The sequence below is a fragment of the Leucoraja erinacea genome, chromosome 4, assembly GCF_028641065.1.
Source record: "Leucoraja erinacea ecotype New England chromosome 4, Leri_hhj_1, whole genome shotgun sequence".
NCBI lineage: Eukaryota > Metazoa > Chordata > Chondrichthyes > Rajiformes > Rajidae > Leucoraja > Leucoraja erinaceus.
In genome coordinates, this window is record NC_073380.1 from 80,298,250 (window position 1) to 80,322,086 (window position 23,837).

General features: G+C 44.4%; 1 protein-coding gene across 4 annotated transcripts in view; it reads right to left on the minus strand.

The window, feature by feature from the left end:
* Window positions 1-23,837, minus strand: part of LOC129696582 (collagen alpha-1(XVIII) chain-like) — a 294,981-nt gene that overhangs the window by 85,007 nt on the left and 186,137 nt on the right. For all 4 annotated transcript variants that reach the window (XM_055634627.1, XM_055634629.1, XM_055634628.1 and 1 more), the window contains 6 exons: window positions 21,485-21,547; window positions 19,395-19,439; window positions 15,362-15,496; window positions 9,728-9,805; window positions 7,746-7,781; window positions 1,779-1,841 (listed from right to left, as the gene is read on the minus strand). In XM_055634627.1, the coding sequence (XP_055490602.1) occupies window positions 1,779-1,841; window positions 7,746-7,781; window positions 9,728-9,805; window positions 15,362-15,496; window positions 19,395-19,439; window positions 21,485-21,547 (420 nt within the window). The remainder of the gene's footprint in view (window positions 1-1,778; window positions 1,842-7,745; window positions 7,782-9,727; window positions 9,806-15,361; window positions 15,497-19,394; window positions 19,440-21,484; window positions 21,548-23,837) is intronic.

Genomic DNA, 23,837 nt, shown 5'->3' on the forward strand with positions numbered 1-23,837 from the left:
TGACAAGTATATTAAAAGATTTAAGTCTGAAGAAGTGTCTCGAAAGAAACGTCACCTATTCCTTCTTTCCAGTGTTGCTGCCTGTCCCGCTAGTTACTCCAGCATATTGTGTCTATCTTCGGTGTAAACCAACATCAGTTCCCTCCTACACAAAGGATTTTGTTGATTTTGTGAAACCTATACTAAAATAGACAGAGATTTATACAGGTTCTCTCAAAATAATTTCATAGAATCACTCTGTCATCGAACCACCAGTTTAGATATTTGGTTCAACTCAAACTTAGTACAACATCCATAACTCTGGCCCATTCCAAGGTCAGGACCATTGGAGGAAGTTGTGTAAAACATCTGGCATAATTCCTCACGTGTCTTGGGGGAAGGCCAGTGACTGAAGGTGACACGCTGGGACACCAGGGTAGCAGTCTTAGTGAAGCTCAACCCTTCCATTGTATTGTCCTTGTTTATGGCGGGCCGCCACATTGGGTAAATATAATTGCTTGCCATTACTACCACATTCAATAACAAGAGAACCATTTACAATACATGATGAGCGTTGACAACTTTGGGGTTTAATGGGGTGTTGGAAGCTTTGTTAGCCCAATGTTCTCAGGTTGCCAGCAATCCTTTGTCAAATCATGGCTCTGGAAATTAGTAAGAATGTGTTGGGAATTCACTCCCAAGACGTAACCAGGCTGAGATTCCATTGAACATTTGAGGAATTGGTGCTCTGAGCTATAGCTAAACATCACGGGCGGCACGGTGGCACAGCGGTAGAGCCACTGCCTTACGGCACCTGAGACCTGAGTTCGATCCTGACTACGGGTGCTGTCCTCTCACACTCCAAAGACGTACATGTTTGTAGGTTAATTGGCTTGATGTAAATGTAAAATTGTCCCTAATGTGCGTAGGATAGTGTTAATGTGCGGGGATCGCTGGTCGGAGCGGACTCGGTGGGCCGAAGGGCCAGTTTCTCTAAACTAAACTAAACAAAATCCTTCCCCCAACGTTGAGTAATAAATAAACTTTGGCTATTCATTGATCATTAAATCAGATTGCCTGGTTGCTACCAAAAAGTTATTTTCAGTGAGCTTACTGCACGCAAATAAGCAGCTATCTCCTGGATTGAAGTAGTGACCAGAAATCAGGAGGATCCACTGACTTTCATAAGTTCATAAGTGATAAGTGCAGAATTCGGCCATTCGGCCCATCAAATCTACTCTGCCAATCAATCATGGTTGATCTATCTCTCCTTCTCCCCATAACCCCTGACACCGTAATAATCAATAATCTATCTATCTCTGTCATAAAAATATCCATTGACAACCTCCACCACCTTCTGTGGCAATGAATTCCACAGATTCACTACCCTCTGACTAAATCAATTCCTCCTCATCTCCTTCCGACAGGGACTCCTTTAATTCTGAGGCTATGACCTCCCACTAGACTCTCCCACTAGTGGAAACATCTTCTCCACATCCACTTTATCCAGGCCTTGAAAAGTATTTGGGATGATTCACATAACGTTGTGATATTGTGAATGAATCGTCTCCGTGACTGAACATTACGTAAACTGAATGTCCCACTGCGGATCAAGAGGGTGGATCACTCTGCTGCAACGGGGAGTTTCAAAACCAGCTGATGCTGGGAATAATTCACAACTTGTCTTTGCTACACAGGCTGAGAAGTCGTACCATCTTCATCTGAACCGTGCTGTAAGCAAAAGCCAACTTTACTGAAGTCTAAGCAGCAGAAAAAAATCTATTCAACTAAACACTCACCACAGGTCCTGGCAATCCAGCTCGTCCATTCTGCCCCGGGAGACCAGGAAAACCAGAAGATCCCTGAAAAACAAAGGAGTTGCTGGTGTCAAAGCACAATTAAGGCCTTTTCCTGTCTCATCAACATTACCACTTGTCACTACACACCAAAAATGCTCCTTCAGTTGTACAGTACATGTTCAGCATCTCGTTTTTATTTCCTTCTAGGTTCATGTGCAGACGAGGAATACAGATTGTTTTGTTGGTTATCTCATTGAACTGGAGAGAGATGCTTGTATGGAATGTTGATCAAGGGATCAAAGGATCTCAGCCTTGAACTTAATGTTCATTTCAGGGAAGGCAGTCAAATGAAATATCTCGTGTTTAAGAAGGAACTGCAGATGCTGGAGAATCAAAGGTTACACAAAAAAGCTGGAGAAACTCAGCGGGTGCAGCAGCATCTATGGAGCGAAGGAAATAGGCAACGTTTCGGGCCGAAACCCTTCTTCAGACCTGAAGGTCTGATCCATTTGGATTGGATTGGTCCACGATCCATTTGGGTCTGAAGAAGGGTTTCGGCCCGAAACGTTGCCTATTTCCTTCGCTCCATAGATGCTGCTGCACCCGCTGAATTTCTCCAGCTTTTTTGTGTAACAAATGAAATATCTCGCTGGGTGCCCACCATGCTCCAGATAATATACTTATATGTCATATTCATATTACTTCATCGTTGATATTATCACCAAGAGGTTGTATTGACTTAGTTTAGTTCAGTTTAGTTTAGAGATACAGCACAGAAACACGCCCTTCGGCCCACCAAGTCCGCACCGACCAGTGATCCCCGCACATTAACACTGCCCTACACACACTAGGGACAATGTTACATTTACACCAAGCCAATTAACTTATAAACATGTACATCTTTGGAGTGCGGGAGGAAACCGAAAGATGTGGCAGAGAATTCCGCAGATTCACAACTCTCTGGGTGAAGAAGTTTTTCCTCATCTCAGTCCTACCTACCCCTTATTCTTTAAGTTTTTAACTCTTGAGTTTTTTGAGGGCATACAAGTTGATGAATGCAGAGCTGAAGACGTTGTATACATGGATTGCAGTATGGCATTTGACAAGGTTCCACATGGTAGGCTGTTCTGGAAGGTTATATCCCATGAGATTCAAGGAGAGATAGCTGAATGGATAGAAAATTGGCTTTGTGGAAGCTGAGGATTATGGTAGAAGGTAGACAAAAATGCTGGGGGAACTCAGCGGGTGAGACAGCATCTATGGAGAAAAGGAATAGGCGAACGTTTCGGGTCGAGACCCTTCTTCAGACTGATGGCAGAAGGTTGCTTTTCAGACTGTTGCTTTTTGGACTGGAGGCGTGTGACTAGTGTTTGGTGTTGAGCCCGTTACTGTTTGTCATCTATATCAATGATTTTGATGTGAATGTACATGGCATGATTAGCAAGGTTGCAGGTGAGACAAAAGTGGGTTGTATTGTAGATAGTGAAGATGGATGCCAAAGATTGCAGCAGGATCGTGATCAGTTGGGCAGGTGGGCTGAGGAATGGTTGATGGAATTCAGCCACAGTTGCCTCTTACTCCCCTTAGAATCTTTCTTCCTCTTTGGAATGAAATGATCCTGTATTGTCTGGATTATGCCCAGAAGTTCCTGCTATTGCTGTTCCATCATCATTCCCGCTAGGATCCTTTTCCAGTCGACCTTGGCCAGCTCCTCTCTCATGCCTTCATAATCCCCTTTGTTCAACGGCAACACTGACACTTCTGATTTAACCTTCTTCCTCTCAAATTGCAGATTAAAACTTATCATATTATGGTCACTACCTCCTAGCGGTTCCTTTACCTTGAGTTCCCTTATTATATCTGGTTCATTAGACAACACTAGGTAGCGGGAGGATGGATGTTTAAGCTTGCGTATAGCTACGATTCTAGTGGGTGGTTTTGTCCTGGATGATGTTGAACTTCTTGAGACTTAAAGAAGCTGCACACATCCAGGCAAGTGGGGAATGTACAGTAGCACCCCTCTGTTGGACTGTCATTGTCGGTTGTGGCAAACTGGTTGGGAGTCAACAGGTACATATTGAAGGACAGTATTTTGCAATCACCAACTAACTAAGGAGGAATTCCCTTGTGAAGATTCTCTGAGGAAAGAAGCGAAAGGGAACAAAAATCTGTGCCATGATCACGGCTTTTGGTCCCTAGCTTGAGCGGGTGTGAGAGAACCCAGAATGAAGTTACATTATACAAGCCAACCACAGTGACAGACAGGGAAAGACTCTCTGGCCCCAGATGGTGATATACATAATGTTTTTTTTAATGTTGATCACAATGCATATGTTCCCCACCATATAAGATAGCTATTTAATCTCTTTGACGAGACACAAAATGGATTTACACCTGGGCTAATTAGTGGAAAAATTCCTCTGAGATTATTAGAGACAATTTCTTCAGCAGATTACTCTTCCATGATTAATGTTGAATCATTCCAACGTTGTGCAATAACTGAAAGGCTGTGGCTTTAAGTGTTGCGCGGTTGTTTTCAAAGACTGGTACGGTGCCTGAAACATTCGTTCCTGCCCTATTAGAATCATAGAGTCACAGTCTTAGAGCGCGGAAACAGACCCTTCTGCCCAACTAGCCCACACCGGCCAACATGTCCCAGCTACACTAGTTCCACCTGCTACACTATCTACACTAGTTTGGCCCATATCCCTCCAAACCTGCCCTATCCATGTACCTGTCTAGCTGTTTCTTAAATGTCGGGATAGTCCTTGCCTCAACTACCTCCTCTGGCAGCTCGTTCCACACACACACCACCCTATTACCGATAATTCAAAAAGAAGGAGGGAAACCATTGAGCTATTCAGGATTTTTAAATCATAAAGAATTTTATTCTGCTCTACAGATATTTGTCACTGTATTGGTCACGTTACTCCTCCAGACACCAGCTTGAGGGATATGGAGACACAAGCAACTTCTAATGCTGGAATCCTGAGTAGTGCTGGAGTAACTCAGCAGATAAGTGATGTAGGGTCCCAGACCTGAAACATCGCCTATCCGAATCCTCTGGAGCTGCTGCCTAAACTGCTGAGTTACTCCAGGATTTGTGTTCTCTAGCTCGAGGTATATCCTCCATTCCTTGGGTAAGTTTTTTAAACACCTCAGCCCATTTTGCAGGATTAATATTGATATTGTTTTCTTGGGTCAAGGCTCATTTCCATCTCCATGGTTGATTGATGGTGATAGTCCCACAGGCAAGGGAAACTGCAAGCAGGACACCCCATGACTGGCCCATCATAAGATCACTAGTGTAACCAAGAAGCTGAAATCAATGGAAAGTGATATGTGCAGAAGTAGGCCATTCAAACTATCAAGTCTACCCTGCCATTCAATCATGGCTGATCTATCTTTCCCTTTCAACTCTATTCCCCTGTCTTCTATCTATCTCCGCCTTAAAAATATCCATTGACTTGACTTCACAGCCTTTACTGGCAATGAATTCCACAGATTTACCACCCTCTGACTGAAGAAATTCCTCCTCATCTCCTTCCTAAAGGGACGTCCTTTAATGATGAGGCTATGACTTCTGGTCCTAGACTCTCCCACTAGTGGAAACATCCTCTCACATCCTCTCTATCCAGGCATTTCACTATTCAGTAAGTTTCAATAAGGTTCCCCCTCATCCTTCTAAACTCCAGCAAGTACAAGCCCAACGGCATCAAACGCTCATCATATGTTAACCCTCCCCCCCCCCCCCCTCATTCCTGGGATCATTCCCGTAAACCTCCTCTGGACCATCATCAGTGCCAGCACATCCTTCCTCAGATATGGAGCCCAAAATTACTCATATGCAGTCTGACCAGCGCCTTATAAAAGCCTCAACGTTACATTCTTGTTTTTGAATTCTAATTCTATTCTAGGGTTTTCTCTGAGATCTTCGGTTTCTTCCCACATGCTAAAGACGGACAGGTTTGTAGGTTAATTGGCTTGTTATAAATGTGAATTGTTCCTAGTGTGTGTAGGGTAGTGTTAGTGTGCGGGGATCGCTGATCGGCACGGACGTGGTGGGCCGAAGGGCCAGTTTCAGGGTTATATCTCTAAACTGTTAGTTTAGAGATAACTGTTAGACCTGTTAGTTTGACTTCAGTGGTGGGAAAATTAATGGAAAAGATACTTAGAGATAATATATATAAGCATCTGGATAAACAGGGTCTGATTAGGAACAGTCAACATGGATTTGTGCCTGGAAGGTCATGTTTGACTAATCTTCTTGAATTTTTTGAAGAGGTTACTAGGGAAATTGACGAGGGTAAAGCAGTGGATGTTGTCTATATGGACTTTAGTAAGGCCTTTGACAAGGTTCCTCATGGAAGGTTGGTTAAGAAGGTTCAACTGTTGGGTATAAATGCAGGAATAGCAAGATGGATTCAACAGTGGCTGAATGGGCGAAGCCAGAGGGTAATGGTGGATGGCTATTTATCGGGTTGGAGGCAGGTGACTAGTGGGGTGCCTCAGGGATCTGTGTTGGGTCCTTTGTTGTTTGTCATGTACATCAATGATCTGGATGAAGGGGTGGTAAATTGGATTAGTAAGTATGCAGATGATACCAAGATAGGGGGTGTGGATAATGAAGAGGATTTCCAAAGTCTACAGAGTGATTTAGGCCATTTGGAAAAATGGGCTGAAAGATGGCAGATGGAGTTTAATGCTGATAAGTGTGAGGTGCTACATCTTGGCAGGACAAATCAAAATAGGACGTACATGGTAAATGGTAGGGAATTGAAGAATACAGTTGAACAGAGGGATCTGGGAATAACCGTGCATAGTTCCTTGAAGGTGGAATCTCATATAGATAGGGTGGTAAAGAAAGCTTTTGGTATGCTAGCCTTTATAAATCAGAGCATTGAGTATAGAAGCTGGGATGTAATGTTAAAATTGTACAAGGCATTGGTGAGACCAAATCTGGAGTATGGTGTACAATTTTGGTCGCCCAATTATAGGAAGCAACAAAATAGAAAGAGTACAGAGGAGATTTACTAGAATGTTGCCTGGGTTTCAACAACTAAGTTACAGAGATAGGTTGAATAAGTTAGGTCTTTATTCTCTGGAGCGCAGAAGGTTAAGGGGGGACTTGATAGAGGTCTTTAAAATGATGAGAGGGATAGACAGAGTTGATGTGGACAAGCTTTTCCCTTTGAGAATGGGGAAGATTCAAACAAGAGGACATGACTTCAGAATTAAGGGACAGAAGTTTAGGGGTAACATGAGGGGGAACTTCTTTACTCAGAGAGTGGTAGCGGTGTGGAATGAGTTTCCAGTGGAAGTGGTGGAGGCAGGTTCATTGGTATCATTTAAAAATAAATTGGATAGGCATATGGATGAGAAGGGAATGGAGGGTTATGGTATGAGTGCAGGCAGGTGGGACTAAGGGGAAAAAAAGTTGTTCGGCACGGACTTGTAGGGCCGAGATGGCCTGTTTCCGTGCTGTAATTGTTATATGGTTATATGGTTATAAACTAAACTAGACTAAATGCCACCAACCATTCCTCAGCCCACCTGGGCAACTGATCAAGGTCCTGCTGTAATATTTGTCAACTAGTTTCCAATTTTCTCCCACATCCCAAAGACGTGCTGTTTGTAAGTTGATTGTAAGTTAAATGTAAATTAGTGCGCAGGAGTGGGAAAGTTGATGACGTTGAAGTTGTGCGTACGGGTGATCGATGGTCGGCGTGGACTCAGTGTGCTGAAAGGTCTGTTTCCACGCTGTCTCTCTAAAACTAGACTAAAACGCATGTGGAAGCAAGATCCTAAGGGACTGCCTATGAAGAAGAAGAAATCCGTGCATGAAGTATGGAGACATGAGGCAAAACACTCATTCTCCCACTCGGCAGAATGGGATTGGAACCAACTGAAGGGCATAAAGAGGAGAAAATGGGGTTAAAAAAAAACTCCCAATTGAGTTGAACTTACCTTTTCACCTGGAGAACCCAGTATGCCCTTTTCACCCTACAAACAGAGAGAGAATCGGTCAACTAATGAACAAATATTTGAAGACCGTTGCCATGTGGAATCTTTGTAACCTCTAAATCTGGTCGCTCAGCCACAAGCGCAGGGTCAATGTTTGTGAGAAAGTGCAATCAGATCCAATAGTTTGTTTCAAGGCTTTCTGTAGTGCCGGCACAGTGGGTCTCGGCTTGCAAAGTTTAGAGGTTGAAGACAGACACTTTCCAAGCAGAAGGGTTTTGCTGTGTCAGCTGGTTTGTTCTGATAGGGGCCTTTTCCTCCTGCATATGGTGGCCTAGTTGTAGGTTGGGTTGGGGGGAAGGGTTAGAATAGAATTTGGCAAGCTAGAGATTCATGCCATGCATGTCACATAATGCTACTTAAGCTAATACATCTGCTAGACTCCATGGGGAGGCACCAGATTAAAATTGACTGAATGTTGTAAAAAAATCTCATAATGTCGCCAATATGGAATCAAAACCATAACTCCATTTGACTTCATTTACTGCACAACTTGGGTGCTTGCATGGTTAATTTTTCTGATGCCGGACAGCAGATTACCAGATGTATTTAAGAGGGAGTTAGATGTGGCCCTTGTGGCTAAAGGGATCAGGGGGTATGGAGAGAAGGCAGGTACAGGATACTGAGTTGGATGCGGTCATGGTCATATTGAATGGTGGTGCAGGCTCGAAGGGCCGAATGGCCTATTCCTGCACCTATTTTCTATGTTTCTATGTTTCTATGTATTGTCTTCTGTTCCACCTGCCGTGATTGGATGTGAACTCACGCCCCTCAGCTAACACTGTATTAACATTCACATGAAGACACACACAAAATGCCAGAGTAACTCAGCGGGACGGGCAGCATCTCTGGAGAGAAGCTTTGGATGACATTTCGGGTCGAGACCGTTCTTCAGACTGATAGTCAGGGGAGTGGGAGACACCGAGATATGGAGGGGTACTGTGTGTAGATAAGGCATCAAAGGAGATGCAGTACAAGGAAAATGTAGAATAGATCATTGTTAGCTAGGGGAAGGTGACAACAAGGAATAGAAAGATAGAATGTAATCAGGAGGACAGTCAGACTGATCGGACTGTCGCATCTTTGATTGTGCATCCAGAACTAATTTTCTTGAGGTTTATTTGGTCTGCTCATAGATTACATACCAGGCATAGTACAGAAGCGTGTGCGTGTGCGCACATGTGTGTTTGTGTGTGTCTGTGTGTGTGTCTGTGTGTGTCTGTGTGTGGCTGTGTGTGTCTGTGTGTGTGTGTGTGTGTGTGTGTTTGTGTGTGTCTGTGTGTGTGTCTGTGTTTGTGTGTGTATCTGTGTGTGTGCGTGCTTGCATGTGTAAGTGTGTGTGTGTGTCTGTGAGTGCGTGTGTGTCTGTGTGTGTGCGTGCTTGCATGTGTAAGTGTGTGTGTGTGTGTGTGTGTATTTGCTGTGTGTGTGGCCACTTTCAGGTACTAACTTTCTTTGTTCCTGATGTACTGTAGATAAAGTAAGGTAATTACTCTCTGACGAGATTTCTGCAACGCCCTCTCTCGCTGCTCCCCCTCTGTGATTCCTCCTGCCCTCCAGCTATTCTACATTCCCTTGAATATCGCCTGCTTTGATCTGTCATTTCCACATCTTGCCCTTCCATATCTTGAGTTTCCCTCCCCCCTGACTCTCAGTCTGAAGAAGGGTCTCGACATGAAATGTCATCCATTCCTTCTCTCCAGTGATGCTGCCTGTCCCGCTGAGTTAGCACAGCATTTTGAATCTATCTTCAAGGTAATAACCTCAATCAGATTGGTATTCATGAATAAGAAGTAAGTGTGGGTCTCAAGTATAATAACTTACCCGCCTTTGAGTTTGTGCTCCTGGCCCAGAAACGCAGCAAATCTTTAAACCACGAAGCCCAGAAAACAGGATGATAAAGAGAATGATTTATTTAAAATTCTTACTGGGGGCCCCTGAGATCCAGGAGATCCTGGTTTTCCGGGTATGCCTGGTAGTCCAAATGCACCGGAACTTTCCATATCCTTTTGGGAAAGAAAGAATAGAAATTATGAAAATATGGCTTGTGAAATCAAAAGTCAAATTACATATATACATACAGTCATTCCTTTGAAATATCCAATTTGTGTGCAGGGCAGAGGGGTGGTGGAGGCACTAGCCACCTTGGAGACACTGCAGTGGTAGTGCAATCTTGCAAACTTATTTCACCATTCGTGGGTGATCGGAGCCACAATCTCTCGGAGATGTTTCAGTCCAGACCCTAACAGTTTTGGAAGGAACTGCAGATGCCGGTTTATGGACGCAATATGCTGGAGTAAGTCACCGGGACAGGCAGCGTCTCCGGAGAGAATGGGTGATGTCTCGCGTCGAGACCTTTCTTCTGACTTGACTCGAAATATCACCCATTCCTTCTATCCGAAGATGCTTCCTGTCCCGCTGAGTTACTCCAGAATGTTTTCCCTAACAAACAGTGATTGATCTCACTGGTGTTCTTCAAATGACCCAATGCCATTTAGCCTTTTGGCAAGTTGGCAATTTTCATTTGCTCTTTGGGTGAAAATTATCCTTTAATCCGCTCACCAGTATGTGTCAGGCCTTTCCATTCAGGGGAAGTGGTTCCTTTTGAGAGTTTAGTTTAGTGTTGAGATACAGCATGGATACAGGCTCTTTGGCCTACTGTGTACACGTCATCCATTGATCACCCATTCACACTAGTTCTACAGTGACATGGTGAAAGGGGAAGGGGTGTTCCAGCATCCTGTTGGTTAGAAGTGGCTCCCCCTTACATTGATAATTGGTTTTCAAGGGATCTTTTGACATTGAACCTGAATTATAACACTGCAACTTGAGCATGGCTCCAGTGGCAGTTAGTGGATGCTGTGCTCAAATCTTTAGAGTAAGTCCGCACTTTAGAGATGCAACACCTGTCCCTATACCTCCTCCCTCGACTGTCTAATGACCCCCAACAGTCCTTTCAGATGAGGCAGAGGTTCACATCACCTCCTCCAACCTCATCCACTGTATCCGCTGTTCCAGGTGTGGACTCCTATATACCGGCGAGACCAAGCGCAGGCACGACAATCGTTTTGCTGAACACCTCCGCTCAGTCCGCCTTCGCCTACCTGATCTCCCGGTGGCTAAACACTTTAACTCCCCCTCCCATTCCCACACTGACCTTTCTGTCCTGGGCCTCCTCCACTGTCAGAGTGAGACCCAACGCAAATTGGAGGAACAGCACCTCATATTTTGTTCAGGCAGCTTACAATCCAGCCGTATGAACATTGACTTCTCTAACTTCAAGTAACCCTTGCTTTCCCTCTCCCTCCATCCTCCCCCATCCTAGTTCTCTGACTAATCTGACTGTCCTCCTGATTAAATTTCATCAATTGTATATGCCTCGTTGTCACCTTCCTCAGCTAACAATGATCAAGTGTACATTTTTCTTGGAACTTTGTCCCCTTTGATGTCTCGTTTTCAGACCTTACGCTTCCATATCTCTATGTTTCCCTCTCCACTGACTCACAGCCTGAAGAAGGGTCTTGGCCCCGAAACATCACCCATTCCTTCTCTCCAGAGATGCTGCCTGTCCCGCTGAGTTACTCCAGCGTTTTGGGTCTATCTTCAGACTTCCATAGACTTCTGTTCCAGTGTAAAAATGTATAAACTTGACTGACCTGCCATCAATTCCATCTAATTCTGCAATTTCCTTCTCTGAAGTAAGAATCCCCAAGGAATCCAAGTGAACAGATGAACCTGATGAACTATCATCAGTGGTGGTAGGAAGAGTGGGAGCTGGCAGTGGTAGGGGGTTCCACTTATAGGTTAGAATATCAAGAACGTGAGCAAATATAACAAGGAAGGATCGCAAAATCAGCATCATTGCCAATCAGCAATCTCATTCATCATCTTACTCATCTTGTGAATCTGTGGAATTCTCTGCCACAGAAGGCAGTGGAGGCCAATTCACTGGATGCTTTCAAGAGAGTTGGATATAGCTCTTAGGGCTAAAGGAATCAAGGGATATGGGGAGAAAGTAGGAACTGGATAATGATTTTGGATGATCAGCCATGAATGGCAGTACTGGCTCAAAGGGCCGAATGGCCTACTTCTGCACCTATTTTCTATGTTTCGATGTTTCGACTTCCTGTACCTTACACCCAGTACTAATTCAGTGTTCCACTTAATTCCATTCTGAGCCCTCATGCTTTCATTTTAGTGCTGGTGAAATAGGCAGCAATTTTGAACCAGCTTTGAGTTATTACTGTGTTGCTGTTAATTGGTTGGATAACTTATGGTGGTCCAAATCCCCATGTACCATCTCACTGGGTGTATCCTTCTGGTTTAGTCTAATTTAGGTTTAGTTCAGAGATACAGTGCGGAAACGGGCCCTTCAGCCCACCAAGTCCGCACCGACCAGCGGGTGCCACATACTAACTATCCACACACTAGGGACAATTTACATTTATACCAAGCAGATTAGCCTACAAACCTGTCCGGTCTTTGGAGTCCGGGAAGAAACCTCAGAGAAAACCCACGCAGGTCACGGTGAGAACGAACAAACTCCATACAGACAAGCACCCGTAGTCAGGATTGAACCTGTGTCTCTGGCGCTGCAAGACAGTAACCCCACTGCTATGCCATTGTGCTGCCTATTTAATGTTGATATTTAAGGCTTTTCTCAGTGTGCCAGTGTGACTGCTAACATGTTTCCAGTCCAGTTGCTATGTATATGTCCATTAGCTGACAAGTATAAAGCTTTGTCTTCATGTAAGATTTCCCACGCTGTATTCTACACTTTATTCTCTCAACTGCAAGCTTCTTGTTAGGGAACAAATATTCTTTGCTGTTGTTCTAATTCACATTCTTCGCACCACACATTTGTATTGTGCAGCACTTCATTTCAATGCTGCACAATTCAGAATTGATTTTAGTCAGAGTCGTAGACAGACACAGTACGGTAACTCCAAGCCCATTCACACTAATTCCACATTAATCTCACAAAACCTTATATTAATCCTGGAATAAATCATTAATGGTTTAATTTCACATTCCTAATTTTATTATACAAGTACGGCATATATTTAGCATCTATTTAGCATATTTAACAATGTCGTATTTAGCGACATCTATACGTCGCCATTGTGAAACGGCCTTGAGTGGTCAGTGGACAGGAGCTGTACTTGATGGATATGTGTATCATCAAGTGACTCACCGAGTACAGACACATGCACAGTCTCCATCAGTCCTGTCTGTCCTTCCTGACGTGCAGGTACAGTCCCTCATTCACCCACGTTATTTAGTACTTTTTACCCATCATTGAGGGATGTTATATGAATTTTACAAATTTAAGTACGTTAATGTTTATTTTTGTTACTTTATCAAAAGTTTAATTATGTGTGTTTTTGTTCGTTTATGAAAAATGTATGTGTGTTGTCCCTCTTCTCTCTTTCTCGCTCTTTCTCTCTCTCCTCCAAGGTTAGTTCTTCTGTTTGCCTTTATTTGCTTCAGTTTTGAACAAGCAGTTTGATTTCAGTTTTTTTTTTGCATTGTCAATAAACTTGAGAAAAACATCTTATTTTTTGCTTAAACCAGTTATCAGAAAAATATATTATTTTTGCCTTACGAACTTTAAGTTTATGAAACAGAAAGAAAGAGATTAATAAAGAGATATAATAATTTTTATGTAGGGGTTCCCTGAGACATTAAAATTGCTTCTAGGGTTCTGCAAGGGTCAAAAGGTTGAGAAACGCTCGCGTAGAAGATGAGGACAAATTTTAGCGACCTCTCGCGGCATCTATTGACCTCTCGCGGAACCCTAGTGTTCCGAGGAACCCTGGTTGAGAAACGCTGATCTAATGCCTCAGATACTGGGGAATCCCAGCATTGCTGAATTCTAACAAGAGTTGGCAAAAAGATAGACACAAAACGCTGGAGTAACTCAGCGGGACAGGCAGCATCTTTGGAGAGAAGGAATGGGTGACGTTTTGGGACGAGACCCTTCTTCAGACTGGTTCATCCTTGTTTCCCTGTTTCCACGCTGTATCTCTAAACTAAACAAAACTAAGCTAAACTATAATTGCAGGGATTGCCACTGGTCTCTGGAAGGTACAATTCTGCTACCTTTGTCAGTCAGCGGGCAGTAAGCAGGTAGCTGCACGCAGCATCACCTTGAATACAAAAGACAGCAGGCAGTTCCTGGAAAAAAATCAGCCAGAAGACTCGAAACCTCGGCGCCCAGAAGGTGGACACAGAACTGGCAGGAGCAAGAGAGCAGCATAACCTCCCAGCTGAGGAGGAAGCTGTTGGAGGCAGACAAGAATAGATGTTCTTACAAAGAGACCTTCTCCTGAGCCCACTGCGCAATCACAGTCTCCATGCAAACCATATGGCGGTAAGCACTGAAACAATTTGGCAGTAAGCTCTCTCAAATCCCTCATTGAAGGTGCACCTGCTCTGCTTATGCAACAGGTAAATCCCTGATCCAACTACTTTCGTGGCTGACCATAGCAGCTGTCTTTTCCAATGAAAAAGACTAAAGAAGAGTCTCGGCCTGAAGGCTCACCAGTCCATGTTCTCCAGAGCTGCTGCCTGAGCCATTGATTTATTCCAGCAGTTTGGCCTTTCTCTCAAAGAGGAACGCTACTGTGCAGGTATTCACAATGGGCGAGAGGACTGAACTACGACAATGGTAAATGTCCACTAGTGTAGCTAATGCAGGCTGAGAGGGCTGCACATCACAATGTATCAAGCAGTTTGGCATGCAATGGTAAATGAAGCCTACCCTCTCCAGCAAATGGGAAATCCATTCTGGGATTGAATCCATTGGACCATCCATTGGACCAGTGAACCAAGATACACAGTGGGGAAAATTGATGAAATGTCAGCAGCAACACCGTGGTTTATCCCACTCACATCAAATTATTTTAGTTTAGTTTACAGATAGATACATCACGGAAACAGGCCCTTCGGCCCGCCGGGTCCGCGCCGACCAGCGATCCCTGCACATCAACACTATCCTACAACCACTAGGGACAATTTTTTACATTCACCAAGCCAATTAACCTGCAAACCTGTACTTCTTTGGAATGTGGGAGGAAACCGAAGATCTCGGAGAAAACCCATGCAGGTCACGGGGAGATTTTAAAATTAAAAGTAGACCTTTGCTCAAAGGATTTTTGTTCAGATCAGTTCCGTTTAGTTTATTGTTAAGTGTACCGAGGTGCAGTGAAAAGCTTTTGTTGTGTGTTATCCAGTCACGGAAAGACAATAGATGATTACAATCGAGCCATTTACAGTGTATAGATACATGATAAGGGAATAGCAAGGTAATTTAGTGCAAGGTAAAGCCAGCAAACGCCGATCAAAGATAGTCTGAGGTCTCCAATGAAGTAGATCGTAGTTCGGCACTGCTCTCTGGTTGTGGTAGGATGATTCAGTTGTCTGATAAAAGCTGGGAAGTAACTGTCCCTGAATCTGGAGGTAGAGGTCTACATTCAGGTCTAATCCAAAAGTTTTGTATTATGGGATGGCCACCCATCTCATACATCGGAGAAGTTCATCACTAGCATCCTGAAAATTACCTCAAATCCAGAGCCGAGATCATTGCTGAAATGCCCGGGAGGGCCTGGAGGGCCTGGTGGACCAGATGGGCCTTGGCTTCCTGGTTGCCCTGGGTGTCCTGGAACTCCTGGTACGCCATTCTCTCCAACCTCTCCCTGGAAAGGAACAATATTACCAACTGTAAGGACGCATTGGCCTTGTTCATGAATTCACCTATCTCCTGGACAAGCTTCCTGCCGCAGGTCTACCTGGATAGAGGTCCTCCCCAGGTTACCAATCCTTGACCCATTTGCAGCCGATACATAGGTGTGGGAGTGGGGCGGCATACATTTACACCTGAATTGGGACTGTAGGCATATTCTTGTAAGCTTTAGAGATACAGTATGGAAACAGGCCCTTTGGCCCACCAGGTCCGCGCCGACCAGCGATCCCCGAACATTAACACTACCCTACACCCACTAGGGACAATTTTTACATTTACCAAGTCAATTAGCCTACAAACCTGTACGTCTTTGGAGTGTGGGAGGAAACCGAAGATCTCGATCATCTCGATCAACGAAAACCCATGCAGATCACGGGGAGAACGTACAAACACCGTACAGACAGCACCAGTAGTCAGGATCGAACCCTGGTCTCCGGCGCTGCATTCGCTGTAAGGCAGCAACTCTACCGCTGCGCCACCGTGACTGTCCATCTTCTGCCATGTGGGAATTTGGTTCACTGCTGCATTTCTAACAGGAACCATCCGGTGAACCTTCCAACAACTCACAGGAATGGAACCCTGCCACACTTGGGAAGGATCTGCCCTGTTTTTTTCTGCGTAGGTAAGAACTGCAGATGCTGGTCTAAACTGAAGACAGACACAAAATGCTGAAGTAACTCAGCGTCTCTGGAGAGAAGGAACGGGTGACGTCTCGGGTCGAGACCCTTCCTCAGACCTTTTCTGTTCTGAGACTGGAGACCAGGAATGAAGTGAAGTCCACTTCAGCCACCCACGTCTTGCAAATACAAAGTGTTTTTGTGTCCTTTTGTGACCTGTTGGTCTGATGAGATTTAGAGGGGTGTTACAGAATATTTGTGTTAAAACCAGGAGAGGTTTAAAAATCATTAATTATGTAGGAATTTATGTGAGTTCCAAAATAATTTGTAGCCATCAAAGCATTTTTGAAGTAAAGTCTCAGTTTATATGTAGACCCTCTTGCAATATTGCAAATTTATAGACAGCAATGTCCCACAAATGGAAAAGACATAACCATTTAATGATCATGTTTGAAGCTGCAAGACAAATATTTTTCAGGACCTTTTTTCATCGCCAAAGAACACCTCTGGATTACATTAATCGACGAGGCGGGGGGTGGTCTGGGCTAGGGTGAGAATTTCAAATAAGATCCGAAAGATTTGTATTTACAAGTATGAAGCACTTCTGCAGCGGGCCCTGCTTATATACTCAGCTCTGTGAGGATGATAATACATTGATCAAGCCTGCACCACCATTCAATGTGATCATGGCTGATCATCCATGGCTGATCATCCAAAATCAGTACCCCGTTCCTGCCTTCTCCCCATATCCCTTGATTCCGCTAGCCCTAAGTGCTCTATCTAACTCTCTTTTGAAAGCATCCAGTGAATCGGCCTCCACTGCCTTCAGAATTCCACACATTTACAACTCTCTGTGATTGTACCTTTTTCCACATCTCAGTTCTAAATGGCCTACCCCTTATTCTTAAAGTCTGGCCCCCTGGTTTTGGACTCCCCCAACATCGGGAACATGTTTCCTACATCTAGCGTCTAATAATTTTGTATGTTTCTATAAGATGCCCTCCCATCCTTCTAAATTCCAGAGTGTACAAGCCCAGCCGCTCCATTCTCTCAGCATATGAAAGTCCCGCCATCCCGGGAATTAACCTTGTGAACCTACACTGCACTCCCTCAAAAGCAAGAATGCCCTTCCTCAAATTTGGAGACCAAAACTGCACACAATACTCCAGGTGTGGTCTCACCAGGGCCCTGTACAACTGCAGAAGGACTCCTTTGCTCCTTTACTAAACTCCTCTTGTTATGAAGGCCAACATACCATTAATTTTCTTTACTGCTTGCTGTATCTTCATGCTTACCTTCAGTGACAGATGTACAAGGACACCAAGGTCTCGTTGTACTTCCCCTTTTCCTAACCTGACACCATTCAGATAATAATCTGCCTTCCTGTTCTTGCCACCAAAGTGGATAACCTCACATGTATCCACATTATACTGCATCTGCCATGCATCTGCCCACTCACCCAACCTGTCCAATTCACCCTACGTGTGAGGTGACGATGGCAGCAATGCCACCACGGACAGTGTACAAGGTGAGCATGTGTGGGCACTGTCAATGCAGTTATCTCTGAGCAGAGTTTGCTCTGAGCTTACAACTGAGGGACAGTTACAATGCATTGATACATCTGACCGGCCTGGCGAGGATGTACTCCCCGAGTGCTTTCAATGTTTCATATGGATTTCAGTACAAGTTGATACTGCACCATCTCAAAGCGTTATCACTGGGACAGGGGTGGAACAGACAACCAACTCAACAAATGTGATTGTGAATATCACTGTGACAAACTACGCCTCACGATGATTCTTTCGGTGGTAATCAGGGATAGTTGATTAATAGTGGCCTTGCTAACAACTCCAAGTCTGGGAAACAGAATGGACAAATCTTAAGGCAAGAATGAATAGGGATCTGTATTGTTATATTTGCACTGCTTCATTCCTTGTGGAATCTATTCTGTGCAGGGAAGATACAAAACTTGCACCCTGAGAATACACAATGTAAGCTACAGGTATATGAGTCTTGAAGTGTAATGAAGAAGTAGATCTTTGTCGACACAAAGCAGTAAAATTGTAATTTGTGGCGCCAGAAAAAAATAATGATGGATAAGCTCTGGCTTGTTATATAAAACCAAGCAGTTCATCAATGTTTCTCAGCCCCAGCACTTTGGACAGACCTTTGGTAGATGATATTTTGAAGACTGTCATAAAAACAATGACTTTGTAGACAGAGGAAGAGGTTCAAGTGCTCAAGGTAGTCATTCTGCCCTCTTTCATCTATCCCCTGTACCCCTTCCTCCCTCTGGTTTCACATCTCACTCTTCTCCTTATCTAACACCCTTTTGTCTCATTTTAATCACCAGCCTATGTCCACCATCAAACCCCCTCCTCATCTCCCTTCCAGATTTCTCCCCTCACTACAATCAACCTGAAGAAAAACCCGGACCAAATGCGTCACCTATCCATGCCCTCCAGCGACGCTGCCTGACTCCAGCACTTTGTGTGTTTTGTTTTGGTGAAGGGCACCATCTCTGCTGACTGCTGGGAATCCCTGGCTCCAGGCTACTCATTGAGACTAAGGGGGATTGTTGGGATGGTATTGGGAGCTGCAGGTCAGGAACGCAGAGAAGCCCCGTGGGAGCAATTGAAAGACCACCCATCCACCACTTCTTGCCATCCATGGAACTATCTCTGGTTCGCACATTGATCTCATCAGTCACCTCAGATCCCCCAAAGTCAGGGAACGAACAAGTTATCCATAAAATAGACACAAAAGGCTGGAGTAACTCAGCGGGACAGGCAACATCTCTGGAGAGAAGGAATGGGTGACGTTTCAGGATCGAGACCCTTCTTCAGATGTCTCGACCTGAAACGTCACCCATTCCTTCTCTCCAGAGATGCTGCCTGTCCTGCTGAGTTCCTCCAGCTTTTGGTGCCTATCTTCAGTTTAAACCAGCATCTGTAGTTCCTTCCTACACAGGTTATCCATAATCCTGAGGGACTGCCTAAGAAGAAGATGCATCTCAGTCTGAAGAAGGGTCTAGACCCGAAACGTCGCCCATTCCTTCTCTCCAGAGATGTTGCCTGTCCCACTGAGTAATTCCAGCATTTTGTGCCTTACTGTATATTCGGTTTAAACCAGCCTCTGCAGTTCCTTCCTACACATAGATCATTCATTTACATCAATAATCCTTCTCGGGAGAACAAGTATAATCAAACCGACCTTTAAAAGCTTAATATTTACCTTTGCTCCCTGCAGGCCAGGCATACCAATTGGACCTTGATCACCCTGCAAACAAATACATTTCATTAATTTTTCTTGTGTCATTCAAAATTTCCCATTGAATCAAAAAAGCACACAATAGCGTTAGCACTGGGCCACACTCTCTGAGGAGACAGCAATAATGACAGCCCATGAAAAGGTCTAACATTTTCAAGATTACAGAGACAATGAGAAAATGATTTAGCAACAGAGTAGACTGAGAACACGGGGGCACCATCCCTTCAATCAGGCCTGACAATCATCCATTTTTATTTTAACCAGAAAAAAGACCTGTGGGATGAAATGGACTGGCGATGTTTCAGCTCGGGACACTTCCACAGACTCTGAATCATAATCTGGCCATTTTACTTAGGAAGTAGGCTCAAGTTTAGGAAGTAGGCCCTTCGGCCCACCGAGTCCGCACCGACCAGCGATCCCTGCACAATAACTCTATCCTACACACACTAGGGACAATTTACATTTATACCATCGCAGCCAGAAATGCATCCAACTTTCAACACATTTATACCAAGCCAATTAACCTACAAACCTGTACGTCTTTGGAGTGTGGGAGGAAACCGGTGATCTCGGAGAAAGCCTACCCGGCCACGGGGAGGGGGTACAAACTCCGTACAGACAGCACCCGTAGTCAGGGATTGATCCCGGGTCTCTGGCGCTGTAAGTGTACCACTGCACCACCCTGCCGCCCCAAACATTGGCCCAATGCTTTGGTATTTTGCACAAAGTGCCACATCAGCAGTCAGATTTTTTTTTTTTTACTGCCAGGTTCGTATACTCTGATTCACAGCTTACTGTGAGAGTTTTATTCTCTACAAGGGAACATGTTTTAATCAACTGGAAGCATGCTTAAAGCTTTTGGCAAATGATCCAAAGTGAACAATCTTGATTTTAGTGCAGAATATATATTCATTATAAAGCATATGGAATTTATCATTAGTCCACCTGCTGTAGGTACTGACATAGGCCCTTCAGCCATCAATGCCAGGCTGACCATTGATCACCTGCTCACACTAGTTCTACGTTATCCCATTTTCATATCCCACTTTTGACACATATGGGGCAATTTATAGAGGCCAATTAAACCTACAAACCTGCACGTCTTTGGGATGTGGGAGGAACGCGAAGCACCCAGAGGAAGCCCACCCAGTCACAGTGAGAACATGAAAACTCCACACAGACAGCACCTGGCTTTTTGGTGCTGTGAAGGTGCCTCTGAAGTACCTTCTTATTCATATCAGTTTGTTTGATTTTTTGCAGTCAGACACAAATGAACTGTTGTATGAGTGCAGAAAAAAAAGACAACAGCATTGGGCAGCATGGTGGCGCAGTGGTAGAGCTACTGCCTTACAGCGCCAGAGACTCAGGTTCGATCCTGACCTCGGGTGTTGGCTGTACGGACTTTGTACGTTCTCCCCGTGACCTGCGTGGGTTTTCTCCGAGATTTTTGGATTCCTCACACTCCAAAAACGTACAGGTTTGTAGGTTAATTGGCTTAGTACAAATTGTCCTTAGTGTAGGATAGTGTTATTATGTGGCGATTGCTAGTCGATGCGGACTCAGTGGGCCGAAGGGCCTGTTTCCGTGCTGTACCTCTAAGCAAAACTAAACTAAGCATATCTAGTTGGATAATCATTTTACAATTGACAATCCTCTTATTGTTGGGAATTAGACTTGTGATGTTTTTTCATTCTTTGAATCACATGCAAAGCAAGCAAACTGAATTGATATTGCAAGATATGCTTTTAGAAGAAAAAATGGAAACTAGTCCAATAATCCAAATTTATTTTTGAGCAATGCTCTGGCAAAAGTGATTAAGGAAGTAGAGTAGAGTATAAAAACAAACATGGTGAAATATTTGAAAATGAAGGGATGTTTAAGAAAGAACTGCAGATGCTGGAAAAATCGAAGGTGGACAAAAATGCTGGAGAAACTCAGTGGGTGAAACTGAATTTCTACCTGAAGACGAAGGAACATCACTGAGTTTTCTGATGAGAGTGGAGGCCATCTTGGAGCTGCACACAGAATCACATCACCATGTTTGCATGACTTACCTTTGGTCCTTTGGTTCCTGGTTCACCAAGAGTCCCATCCTCTCCTGGTGGCCCACTTGGACCCTAGGAATAATGAGCAGTCTCTTAATAGAGGGCAGCTGAACGTAACATGACGCTGTGCTTAAATGAAATCCGCGATGCCACATGCTCCCGGTGTTCAATGCCACGCACATCGATGCTGACAATAACATCTTTCTGAGCATTGCTACTTCCTTTCAAATTCCAATAGCTGTGTGTCAACACCAACAAGCCTGAAGCTACCTGTATCACTTTGCTCTCAACTCATTGGGTTTGGTTTATTTAATGGTGGTGCCCAAGGCCTTCTATCTGAATGGAGCCAATTTCACAACACGGTGACGTGTTTTGTACAAGAATAGTCATTTGCGTTTGCTGCCTTGTTGGCATCAAGCATGAGTGGATCTTTTGAATAATTCCGCAAGAGGCTTTATGGAAGATACAGATCAGTATAGCAGATCAAGGAGGGTATCAACAACTGGTTTTAGTTTAGAGATACAGCGGGAAACAGGGTCCGCATCGACCAGCAATTCCCGCACACGAACACTATCCTACACACACTAGGGACAATTTACATTTACACCAAGCCAATTAACCTACAAACCTGTACGCCTTTGGAATGTGGGATGAAACCGAAGATCTTGGAGTAAAATCCCACGCGGTCACGGGGAGAACGTACAAACTCCATACAGACAGCACCCGTGGTTGGGATTGAACCCGGGGCTCTGGCGCTGTAAGTGATGTAAGGCAACAACTGTACCGCTGCGTCACCGTGCCGTCAACTAGATGATAATCTGTCAGCCTTTTTAACAATTCTAGGTTCTAAGTGCATAGAAAGGACCAACTGATTTATCAAGCCCACCCCAATCTGATACCAACTTGTTGGATAGACATTATTTGCTGAACTCAACACAGTCCAGTATTTCACTATGACTTGAAAATTGGGTGCATTTCTGGCTGCGATGGAGATCACATTATTCAACAGATAGGGGATATTAATTAAGCCCAATGTTCACAGCAACTAGTGGAGAGGGTTTTTTTTTCAGATTTCTATCCATCTCCACCAATTGGACAAGCCTGGATTTTTCCCTTTTCCCCCTCATTCCCTAGGGCTTTGGAAAGGTGACGACTGTACATACTGGTTTATGAGGGCTTGGATGGTCCAACAAGTATTTTACACCTTCTTATCTTTCCCAGATCTGTAAAGCACCCACAGTAACCCGATCTCTTGATGGGTCAAAACCCAGAGAACTCCAATGACCGATTAGAAAATCTCTGGGCGAAGAATCCCAGACTAACCATCAAAGGCAATGAATCTCAGTGACATGGCTGTGCTGGGCTTGGTTAGCACCCAGCTCTCACCACCAGATAATAGGCCTTGAAAAATAAACTTTACAAAGTAGACTAAAACTGCTTTTGCATTGCATCTGCTGCATGAGCGAACTGTATGCAGAAGATGTTGATTGTCAGCAGTGCCCACTGAGCAAGCGGGCACGTGTGCGGCAATAACCAAGAGCTGCTGCTACTTGGTATCGCTTGTTTTAATATACAAACTAAGGCAAATGTCAGTGTGGGTCATGTTTCACTGATCAAGCTGTTTACATCGTCGTGCAAGCCAAAAGCAGGTTAAGTGGAACGCTTGCATAATCCGCCGATCGCCTGAGCCAATTTTCCCTCCTGTTAATGAACTGCGCACAGTGCCAGGGCAGACCTTGCAAGTCTCACATAAAGTCCCAGCTACGAGATCTGGAAAGGATCAACTACTTTTGACCAATATTCATCAAACTGGGGGGATGTGATGTGGGAGGGTGGTGTGGCAGGGAGAAAAGCATATAAGCATTGGATGCTCCAATATATATCCTATTCCCATACCTGACTATAATTGGTGGTGCCGTGGTAGAGTTGCTGCCTTACAGTGCTGGAGACCCGGGTTCGATCCTGACTACTGGTGCTATATGTATGGGGTTTGTACGTTCTCCCCGTGACCTGCTTGGGTTTTCTCCAAGATCTTCGGTTTCCCCCCACACTCCAAAGACGTACAGGTTTGTAGGTTACTGGGCTTGGTATAAGTGTAAATTGTCCCTAGGGTGTGTCGGAAAAGGTGAATGTGCGGGGATTGCTGGTCAGCGTGGACTCGGTGGGCCGAAGGGCCTGATTCCGCTCTGTATCTCTAGAATTAAAAACTAAAAACTATAATCATGTGTTGCTCAAAAAGCTACAGGGGTTCATTTGCATTATCACTTGATACAACCCACTCTGCTCTCTCACCTAAAGAATTGGCCATGGTTGTAAACCTCATGAAGTGCTGTAGGGAGTTTCATGATGCTAGGGTTAGGGA